Source organism: Frankliniella occidentalis, unplaced genomic scaffold, assembly GCF_000697945.3.
Source record: "Frankliniella occidentalis isolate FOCC.00 unplaced genomic scaffold, Focc_3.1 Scaffold296, whole genome shotgun sequence".
In the NCBI taxonomy this organism is placed as follows: Eukaryota; Metazoa; Arthropoda; class Insecta; order Thysanoptera; family Thripidae; genus Frankliniella; species Frankliniella occidentalis.
The window spans coordinates 279,123-289,696 of record NW_026267422.1 but is presented as its reverse complement, the minus strand read 5'-3'; the positions used below and the strand labels follow the sequence as shown (position 1 = coordinate 289,696).

The 10,574-nt window shown below is 54.2% G+C and overlaps 1 protein-coding gene across 1 annotated transcript in view; it reads left to right on the top strand.

Moving 5' to 3' along the window:
• Positions 1 to 10,574, top strand: part of LOC113202490 (PDF receptor) — a 78,145-nt gene that overhangs the window by 6,952 nt on the left and 60,619 nt on the right. Inside the window, exon 2 of the mRNA XM_052273733.1 lies at positions 4,924 to 5,477. Within this exon, the coding sequence (XP_052129693.1) occupies positions 5,123 to 5,477 (355 nt within the window). The 5' untranslated portion in view covers positions 4,924 to 5,122. The remainder of the gene's footprint in view (positions 1 to 4,923; positions 5,478 to 10,574) is intronic.

Sequence of the window (10,574 nt, the reverse complement as noted above, 5' to 3'; positions counted from 1 at the left end):
CGCCCCGCCCCGCCCCGCTCGCTGCATGCGCCGCGGCTGCCGTGGTATATCTTGTTTCGGCGCCAGCGAAGGGAGAGGATAGGGAGGGCGGGCGTCTGGCACGAGTGACAGTTCGGCAGTGGAGTTGGCCTGGTCGAGGCCGGGGGGGCGCCTGTGCAGCGCATCCACCCCGTGACGGGCGGGGCCGGGCGGCAAGGCTGCACGTGGCGGGTGCGGCCCCTGCCACGGCCCCTGCGGCCCGCTGCGGGTGGCCTCCGGGTGTGGGGTCCGGACCCGGCGGGGGCGGGCGCCTCTCTGCAGACTCTTGTAACGTCGGGGCGGAGAGGGGGAGGGGGGGGGGAGTCTCTCGTCTCTTCGCACCGCCCTCAGGTTACTTCCGAGGAAGCTGTGGCTTTTCTGAATTATTATCTGACGACAGCCCCTTACTCACCCCCCCCCCTTTTTCGCCGCCACCCGCATCACCCCTCCAGCCTGGGCAGCAGACCGTGAGGTGGAACGGTGCCTGGTGGTGGCAGTTCGGGGGTATCCGTACATGAAGCACGAGGTGCTGCTGGAGCCCCGCCGCAGCCACTTTGAAAGTTGAGTCTTGCTGTCGTCGGTAAAATTATTTTTGTCAGATAGTGGTTGTTGTTTTCCCTTCTTTTTTTGCGTGGTGTTTGGACGAAGAGATGGCAAACATCAATTTTCTTCTCTGCCCCTTCCTCTGCCTCTGAACGTCTCCCATCCCTCTTGCCCTATGCCATTACATTGAAAGAAATTAATTAATTAATATAAAAACGTTAACAACTCTTATTCTTGTTAACTCACTGGTAATCGTGTCAATGAACGTATGTCCAAAAAAATCAACTTTTTTTAAAAAAGGTATTTTGACACGAAAACTATATATTCTGAAAAAAGACCGAAATTCAATCGACTCGATTTTTTTGGGACATACGTTCGTTGACACAATTAACAGTGAACTGTAAAGCGAACATGGTTAAGGAAATTTAGTCGCCTTTATTGTATTAATCGTTGTTGATGCGTCTTTTGGCGTGAATATTTTGGCATGGGTGGCGCGCCCGGGGAACCTACTACTCGTAAAGCAAGGTGTTCACATTGTTAGTCTGTAACAGACGCGAAAATGCAACAGGTGGTGTTGAACCAACCATGACGCTGCCCTTCCCTTGTGCCCCGCTGTCTGGTAGAAACGTCCCTGACGGGTTCGTTTAAAAATTATGGGCGTGCCCCCCCCCTCCCCCCTCGCCCAGACAACGCCGTAAAATAGGCTTGACTATACCGATGTATCAAGAAGCACGGCTGATAGAGAAAAGAGATTTAATGAGCGATCTCATCCCCGGCCGCAGGTTTCTGGTGTGGTCCACGGTGTTCGTCAGAGTGTGCCTCTCTAAAATATATATTACATTAGTGTCGCGTTGTGATCCGCCCCTTAGGGGAGCGACAAACACAGAACGTGCAATCTAAGTTGCTGCTCCATACACATAGCGCTGGCTCTGCGGCCCGGCCCGGCCCGGCCTGCCTGCTGGAGTCCTATGTACACTTTGCAGTTGATCTACACTCGGGCGGGGGCTGGGGGGAGGGGGGGCAGCGTCAGGGGTCTGTCTGCGGTTGCTGCGGGAGGGCGAGGAGGGCGCCTGAGAATAGTCTGTACTAAAGGCCTCATGAATTCGGTCACTCGGCTTGCTGCTCCGGAGCGGCGAGGGCGGCGAGCCCTGGCTCGGCCCTGGCGTCCGGATGGGCCACGGGAGAGCTCCAGGGCCAACCTGCGCCCCACGCGGCCCCGGTCCCGCACAAGCGGCATGGGATCAGGTCTTTGCGTGAAATATTACAGTGTCTCAAAAAAAAATGTGCATAAATTTACAAAAACGTTTATCGAAGTGTTTTAACTGTGTGTGACTCCGGTACCTTTAACCCGCGGCCCGCGGTGTCGTTGGGTGCACCGCAGCGAGGGGTCTGCCCCGCCCCGCCGTTCGCGCCACACGCTGGAACACTCATTGCTCACTTGGCTATTCTGTGTGTTTGTCTGGAGAGCGCGCCGCCGGGCGAGGGGGTGGGGGGGGGGCGTTCCGCTGCGCACAACACAAGGGGGCCGCCCCCGCCGGTGCTCATCTCCCCCCCTTTTCCAGACGACCCGTTTTCCTGTTTAAAGCGCCACGTCACTCGTGACCCCCACCGTACCGTCGTCCTCCCGCGTGAGCGCCCCGCCCCGCGACGTGTCGGTGCTCCGCCGCCGAACAACACATCAGCCGCTCCGTAAATCCATCCAGATTGCTTCGCTACTGCTTCGTTGCCGAACAACTGGTTCTGATTCCGCGGCGACTCGGCAACACGGCTCGGCTCGACTCGACGACGTTCGTCGGGGAGCCAAAGGGAGAATATGAGTCATCCTCAACTTGCTCAGCCAAGCCCACCCGTCGCCCCGACGAGGCTTTGTCGATTCAAACTGGTGGCGGGAAAGTTCTGCCTTGAAGAGTGTAGGCCGCCCGCCCTCGCCCCCGCCCCCGCGAGGCCAGACCCTACCCGCCGGGCCCTCCCGGCTCCTTGTTGACCAAGACGCCCACCGCCCCGCCCGACCCGACCCGAGGGCCCGGGAGCAGCCCCGAGAGACGAGAGCCCGGCCCCTCGATGCCACGCGCGAGCGGAATGGAGCCGAGCGACAAAACGTTCTGTCTACACTCTACGCGCTACTTGTAGGGCGGCGGCCAGCTGAGCAGTGGCGGGAGCCTGGAGCCCTCAGCTGGAGGGGGGAGGAGCCCACTTCACTGTCACCTGCAGAACTTCCCAGTGGCAGGCAGGTGTCCGACGAGCCCTGAGAGCGCGGCCCGCGAGGAGCCCGCGGAGGTAGACAGCCAGTCGGACAGCCCTGCGTGCGGGTTGCCTACGTCGCTGCCGTCGGGCGGCCCCGCGTCGCCCCGCTCGCGCTGGCTGCTGCCACTCTGCTGGCAGCGCTCTGCTGGCCTGGCTCCGTGTGTCGTGGCACTGTCACCCGGAACAACACCACCTCAAAAACACTCTGCATGAACAAAATGTGTGGTGTTGCAATAAGTGTCAAGAAAGGGGGGCGTACTGTGTCCCCCACGCACTCTCCACGGCAGCTCCTTGTGAGTGAGTGAGTGAGTGTGTGTGTGCGCGCGCGCGCGTCTGTCTCGGTCTCCGCCCCCTCCCCTGCTCCCCCACACTTTCCTCTTCGCTCGCTCGCCCGCCGGCTGCTGCCGCCAATAATAGCGACAGTCCAATTTTTGTGCGGCATGGTGGTTGAGGCGAGGCCAGCAGGCGCGGGCTGGTGCGGCGGGCGCGCTGGCGCGCTTCCCTTCCGCGCCGCCGCTGCAATCTCAGAGGGGCTTCTTCTCCGTTCCTTTCCCCGCACGCCGCGGGCCCGGGGGGGCGCGCGGGGGCGCAGCGCGCGGAGGAGGAAGCACTCCTCCGGCACTCCCTGCCGTCCACCTCCTCCCTCTCCTCCTCCTCTTCCTCTTCCTCCTCCTCCCTCTCCTCCTCCTCCTCTTCCTCCTCCTCGCCGTCCTCGTCCTCGTCCTCCTCCTTCTCCTCCTGCTCCTCCTCCTCCTTGCTCTCGACCTCATGCTCCCGCCTGCGAGCGAACAGCAAACGAAACCGCCGCGAAAGTGGAGGAGCCCGCGGTGCCGCGTGCAGGACAGAGGTATCGCGTAATCAGCGTTGCCAAGCATTTCCCTTTCCTTCTACTTTTCATCTCTATTCTGTTCCCTTCCTCCCCTCGTAAATTCGCACCCTCCCCCCTGTAAAAAAAAGCAAAATGTAATAAAACATACGGCAAAGGTTTGGCATCCGGTGGACGGGCAGTTCCACCCCCCCCCCCCCCCCCCCTCCGTTGCAGCCACCCGCCTGTCGTGGGTTCAAACACTGCCTCCTCGACGGTATGTAGCCTGTTTACCCGGCCGAAACATGCGGTGGGGTCCGAACAGCCAGCTCAATGCTACGCAATGTTGCACAGCTTTAAGTATGTCGAGCCCCCGCACGGCCACACACACACTCACACACCTACACACACACACGCACACATGCGCGTGTGTGAATCAGTGTGCGCCCCGGATTATTCATAACAGAATGCTCTGCAAAACGTTGAAAACGGCGACGCGCAAGCTGCTTTCAATATTGTAGCAGGGCCGGGAGAGTCTTGTTTGGCTTGCGAGCTAACTCCACGGACCCTGGCCGGACCGGCCACGGATACAGGAGCCCAGCTTAGGCGAGCAGGGGTTCTCAGCAGGGGGCGCCGGGAGCCTAACCGCCTGGGAGGGGAGGATGTGTTCTGTCTGCAGAACTCCAGTGCTTCGCTTCGCGACAGCTGAAAGACGCTCGCAAGAGTGTAACAGCGAAGCAAGTGAGGTACAACGACACCTGTTGCCGTCTCCTGTTGCTCTGTAGGGTCGCGACCCCCGTCGTGTACCTCCCGGGCCATCCGGATCCCTCTCGGGCCGTCACCCTCTCCCAGCCCATGCAGTGATGCATCAAAAGTTTGGCAAAACTTCCCACGAATACATCCGTGTGGAGTGGGCTGCATCTGCGCCTGCCTTGCAGGCAACGCCTCAGCACGCGTGTGTAAATATTGCCTAGTATAGGCAGGCGCAGATGCAGCCCTCTCTACACAGGTATCTTCGTGGGAATTGTTGCCTAACTTCCCTGGCCCGCACCCGGCCGACCCCCCAGACGATCTAAATATGAAACCGTTCTAGGATTCCCTGTTACCAGTTGTCATCAGAGTGGACGTTGGAGTGTTTTGGGGGATTGCGTACCCGCTTCGTTCCACACTCGGGCGATGAGGTATTACGGGGGCAGAAGGACTAGGCGAAACTGCGATACGACATAATGTGTTACCGATCCATAACAAGGGTTGCAATTGAATGTCTGCCACCATTATATGTGCCGACACGACTCTGTCTCTGTGCCATTCAGGAATGCTGCCGTGGGAGTCAAGGGCTCGAGCGGTGGCGTGGTGAGCCGCCGCTGGCCAGCCTGCGGCTCCGCCTTCAGCCCCTCCTGCGGCTACTCCTGCAGCCCCTTCTGAGGCTCCGCAGGCAGCCGCACCTGCAGCGCCGCCTGCAGCTCCGGCCCGGGCCCCCCAGCCCCGGTCCTTTGTCTCGGGCCGCATGCGATGGAGCGCTGGAAGAGGCGGCTGTTGCTGCTGCTGCACAGGAGGGAGGCCGCCGCAGTCCGCCGGCCGCGAGCCGTCGGCGCCGCCTCCACCGAGGCCGCCTCGCCGGCTGCAGCCTCGTCGCGGTCCCCACGGCCGGACCCTGGTGAGGACCTCTTCTCGGGCAGCAGCCTGGAGCCCACGGTCTGGACTACGGACCCCCAGGACGCGGCCGACGGCCGCCTGACCGCCACCGCCATGACGGTGGACCCGGGCGGCGACGGCCGCGACGGCCACCGGGGCGCGCGGGACGGCCCGCTGCTCGACACCGAGCAGCGCTGCTTCGACGAGTACCGAGACCGAGTGCCTCCCGCCGGTGAGTACAACCTGCTCCTCTAACTCTGAACTTGTCAATGCATTATTTAAAATTGGTCGGTTGTAATTCCGAGTGGAGTCAGACGGTTGTGATAAAGCAAACCATGATATAGCGACTCACCTCTCAGCAAATTAATTTCCCTGTCCCAAAAGCAGGTCCAAACATAAATCCGTTCGAAATCTCTTCGCCAACCAGCAGTAGCATTATGCCTCGGGAAGCCTCCGCGAAGGGCGAGAATATTACATTTTGAAATGTATACTGTCAAAATAGACGAGAGTGTGTGCGAGAAAATAACTCCCTCTCCCGTGAAAGGGCGGGACTCTGTTTGGTTGTGTTCCTCCCTGGTCTGCGGTTCCGCCAAGGGAAAGGGGTAGAGCGGTGGTGTTCTCTTATTCAAATAAACGCGCCTCGATTCCCATTCCGAGAAATTACATGCGAGTGTAGGTGGGGTGGAGTGGCTTGGCGTGGCGTGGGTGGAACAGGAGAAACCGTTTTCGTGCGGGGATGTGCCTTTCTTGGCGCCCCGTTCCATCGACAACTTCCCTCACAAAAGCGGGCAATGTTTGTTTTTCCTGTTTTGGGCACTTTCTAATTAATACATTCTGAACAGCGGCATATGTTACCACCTCCACAAAGACAATTGCTTTCGCACGGGAAAGGGAAAGGGGGGGGGGGCTACTCCTTCATACAGCAGCCAGCCTGGGCCCATCCACGCACCCACTGCCTCTGATCGCTTACGCTAGTGGCCCTCCGTTACTGTCGGTAGTTTCCAGTTGTATTTTTAGCGTTGTAAAATTACACTACTCGTTACCGTTCCAACAGCACATTTTTATAAAAAAATCTAAATCAAGAATCTATTTTGAAAGCAGATGATACAAATTTAAGAATATGTCTGTTTTCAAGTTTTCTCCCGGATTTAGCTGTCATTTGTTTCTGGTTGCTTGTTATTTGCAATTTCAGCGAACAAGCGGCGTTGAAAAGCGCGGGCACAGGGGCCGGTGTCGGATAGTATTGTTGTGCAGGGAGGGGGACGGGGAGCCTATAGTATTGTTAGGCAGGGTAAGGGTAGGGGCCTGAAGCGACACTCAGTCAGGCACCCACCCACCCGGACACGGTTCCGCCAGCGCTAAATAAATTGTTTTCTGTTCTCCGCTTGATTATCTTGCCGTTTCGAGAGTAAAAGCTAGCTGACACCTTAAATTTACTTATACATTCTTTACGTTTAGTCAAAAGGTTTTTAAGGTATCATCTGCTAAAAATTGTATACAAAATTAACGGTGGTGTTCCACACTTTTCTTTAAAACCCGCCCGTAAACTGCTAGGCTGGCCGCCTGCTGGCCGCTGGTGACGGCTGGCTCCTGTTCGCACGGGACGGGCCGGCGGTTACCGTCTGCCGGCAGTTTGTGGCCGCGGGCGTGAACCGCGTCTGGACGGGCTCGGCCGCATAGAGGCCCAATACGGCACGGCGGGGCAGGAAGCGTCGGACACTCTAAATGTCAAGGGAAAATGTTACTTCTATAAATAGGCAACGATTTCGTGCACATCATTAAAGTATGCAACTATGCTCCTAAAGTCTTACACAAAGTAAGGTCTTACACAATTTCAAGCTCCCATAGCGCCTGGTAGGTAGGCAGCATCTTCCCTGTATTGCAAGCGTGTTGTGCAGGATAGCCTACCCGGAGTCTTGCAGGCGCCGAGCTTCCTTAATTTACAGAATGTGTCGTATTTTCTTCTGGACGAGCACTGTTAAAAGCTTACAGTGATTTTCACCGTAAGCTACAGTGAAAGCCTGCAGCACTGTAGCTTACGGTGATTTTCACTGTAAGCTACGGTGAATTTCACTGTAAGTTTTTAAGAGTGAGCCCAGGGGTTAGGTGATAAACTCTCAAAAGTGTTCACAAGTTGTCAGCGAGTGTTTTACTAGTAAGTCAACGCGTCCACGCTTACTTACAAAAGGAGATATTTTCCTGTAAACCTACCTACTATTTTTCACAGTGTTGCCTTTTCCTTATTTGCCACCGGAAGCGCCGGCCAGGTCGGCCGGCTTGACACTCGACTCGACACTCACCTTCCCTCCTAGTCTCCATGCCGCCGGGGTGATGCGATGAGTGAGCCCTCGTTACCTGCTACTCTGAAAGCGTCACTACGCGCTACGCACTGCGAGGCATGAATGAGCACCGCGGGGTGAAACCGCCCTCAACCTATAGCCTCAACATTAAAGTGAAAATTGCCCCGAAATATGGTTGGGAAAATTTTATTTTCGATATTGTTTTATTTCGTACAAAGAGAATGGTAATTGTTTTGTATTAAGTTTTGTCGTTTATGATTGATAATAATTTCTTGCGGAGCGTAATAAACCAGTGGTAAAAAAGTTGCTCGTCTGTCTGCGAGTCGTACAATAACAGTTCAAAATTGTAAAATTACAAGAATCGTTGTGTCATAAATTTGCAACATATTTTGTAAATATTAATTACAAAATACATTGTAAATTTACGAGGAACGTCTGTTTCATATTTTGCTGCGCCATCTCGAGATCGGATTTAGCTAGGGACCTGATCGTTACTCGTTACATCGTTACTAACAGAGACATAGCCTCGGATACGACTAATGCTTGTTGCGTTGGACTTCTCCTCGGCACAGTGTACTTGTACTGAGATACCTGGATTGTTGACTATTTAAGTAGTAGGACCACAGAGGCTCTCCCACTCAGTTATGAATGACATTGCGCCGGTTCGCGTGCTCTGGCGCGCGAGGCGGGGCCCGAGACCTTCAGCCGCCTTCAGCTGAGGGGCACTGTGAAAAAAAGTCGGTCGGTTTTCGTGAAAATTTTCCATTATGTGTGCCGTAAAATTACAATTTGAAATTGTAAATTTACAAGCACTTCGTATCAATTTGAAACTGATGGACACTAAAAATTCTTTGTCACGATGCCGAAAATACCATGGCTAATTTTTAGTACACGGGTGTCGTCATGGGTTTTTTCGTCACGGTGACGAGAAAACAAAGAATTTTTACAGTGCAAGCGAAAATGGGATGTCGTAAGATTACAACATACTCTGTAAATAAAAATTATAACAAATGTTAAATTACGAGTATATTTTTGCCGTGCGCGTAGGAGAAGCGTACACTGCGGTTCACGAACGAAAGCTGTACTTCCAAAGGCAATTTTGACAATGAGGGGAAATATTTTTTTCTCTTAAATTATTAGCATTTTGAACTCTACCGAACTGTTGAAAGCGAAGGTTCATCGCTAAAATATCGGCAATGAAGACTACATTGCCAAAATGTAGCGATAAACCTTCATTGCCGACAGTGCGGCATAGGGTTTGAATTGCCAATGAGTATAAGGGGAATCCTGACAAACAAATTCCGCTAATTGCCAACAGTGGCATTGGATACTGCCTTCGTAATGACAGTGGCCGACTAATTGCTGCTGGAAAGATATTACTTTTGTCCCCCATTTCCTTACGCCGTTCACTGTTTATTGCCATAAAGGGCGCTTCATTGCCACAAAAGGAAGTACTCATCGCCAATAATGGCAATGGTCAATACCTTTGAAACTAGTGCTCCCCCCCTCCCCTCGCCTTCCTTTCCCCTACCGCCCGCACCACCCGCGTGTTGACTGATAAACTAGGTGTTCAACAGCTAGTCACTTGTAATTGTGGAACTGCAAGCTAAATACTTCCACGTGTGCAACTGCAAGTTGAATACTTGCCACTCGGTACGTGTGCACTTGCAAGTGTGCAACTCTTCGATTGAGCCCTTCCTACACAGTAAGCGTTCGGTCTAAGGAAGTGTTCAACCGAGGAGTTGCACACTACTTACAAAGTGCACACCTACTGAGTTGAACACTTGCAAGTGTACGACTACGGAGCTGCACACTAGCAAGTATTCAACTTTCAGTTGCACACTTACTAGTGTTGAGCAGTTGAACACTTAGTTTTAGTGCTAGCCTGCCGTGCCCAAACCGACACTGTAAGTTCCTTACGAACAACTGCTCTTCGTAAACGTACAAATTATATGGAGCATTTGTATTACAAACAAATTGTTTGTATTACGAAAAGGCTGGTTGGTATTACAAACGAGGCTTTTCGTATTACGAATAGGGGGTGTTCGTAATATGAAAGAAAATCGTTCGTAATATGGCTGCTTTAGATCCTTTGTAAGTTACAAACAAATGCTTCGTAATACGAACACCGCTGTTTGTAAGGAACTAAGAGTGGACAAAAATAATGACACACGCCGGTGCCGGTCGCCCGCTCTGCGCTGTACATAGCAAAGGAGGGGAGGGGAGTGGGAAGGGGGGGGGGGTCGTCTGTAAGTGTGGATTCAGAGTTCATAAAACGCAAGCGTGATTTTTACACCAGGCGTGATTTTCACGCTCCGTAAGCTTCATGCAGCCAATCAGGAACCGACTTTCATCGCGCTGGGCGTGAAAATCATGCCTGGCGTGAGAATTGCGCTTGCGTTTAGGGAACTCTGAATCCACCATTAGAAACAGTATTTAAGGGACTGTCTTTCCAATAAACGACCAAGATCAAGCAGTTTTGGGGCGTGAAGACTATGAGCTAATCGTGATGGTTTTCGACAGTCAGAAGACAATTAGCCGACAAGATACAGTGGTTTAGAGATAGACAATAGAATCATTTTTTTTCATTTCGCACATCGCATCGACAGAAGAGTGGGCTAAAAAACGTTTGCAAACACACACACAACTCACAACGAAGGTTTCAAAGGCTATTTGTTATTCTCTTTATTTGCACAGATGCAAGAATGGGATAGGAAGCGTGTGAAGCGTGTGGATCGAAGTATGGTCGCGGGTAACCGGTGCGTTGCGTGCACAGAGCCCCCCCTCCCCCAGCCAGTGGATGGGGAGTGTCCCACCACCGTCCCCACAAACCTCTCTGCGCGCGGTGAGGCTGAAGTGCGTTCTAGTGGGGGCTGTGGTGTGGCGCGGCGGGGAGGGTGGCGCCCCGAACAGGTGGTGGACAGCGCGGGGGGAAGGCAGCGTGGGCAGGAGCCGGGAGGGAAGGAGAGCGTGAGTTTGAGAGAGACAATGTGATCCCGATAGCTTACCTACTCCTCGCCGAGTAACCC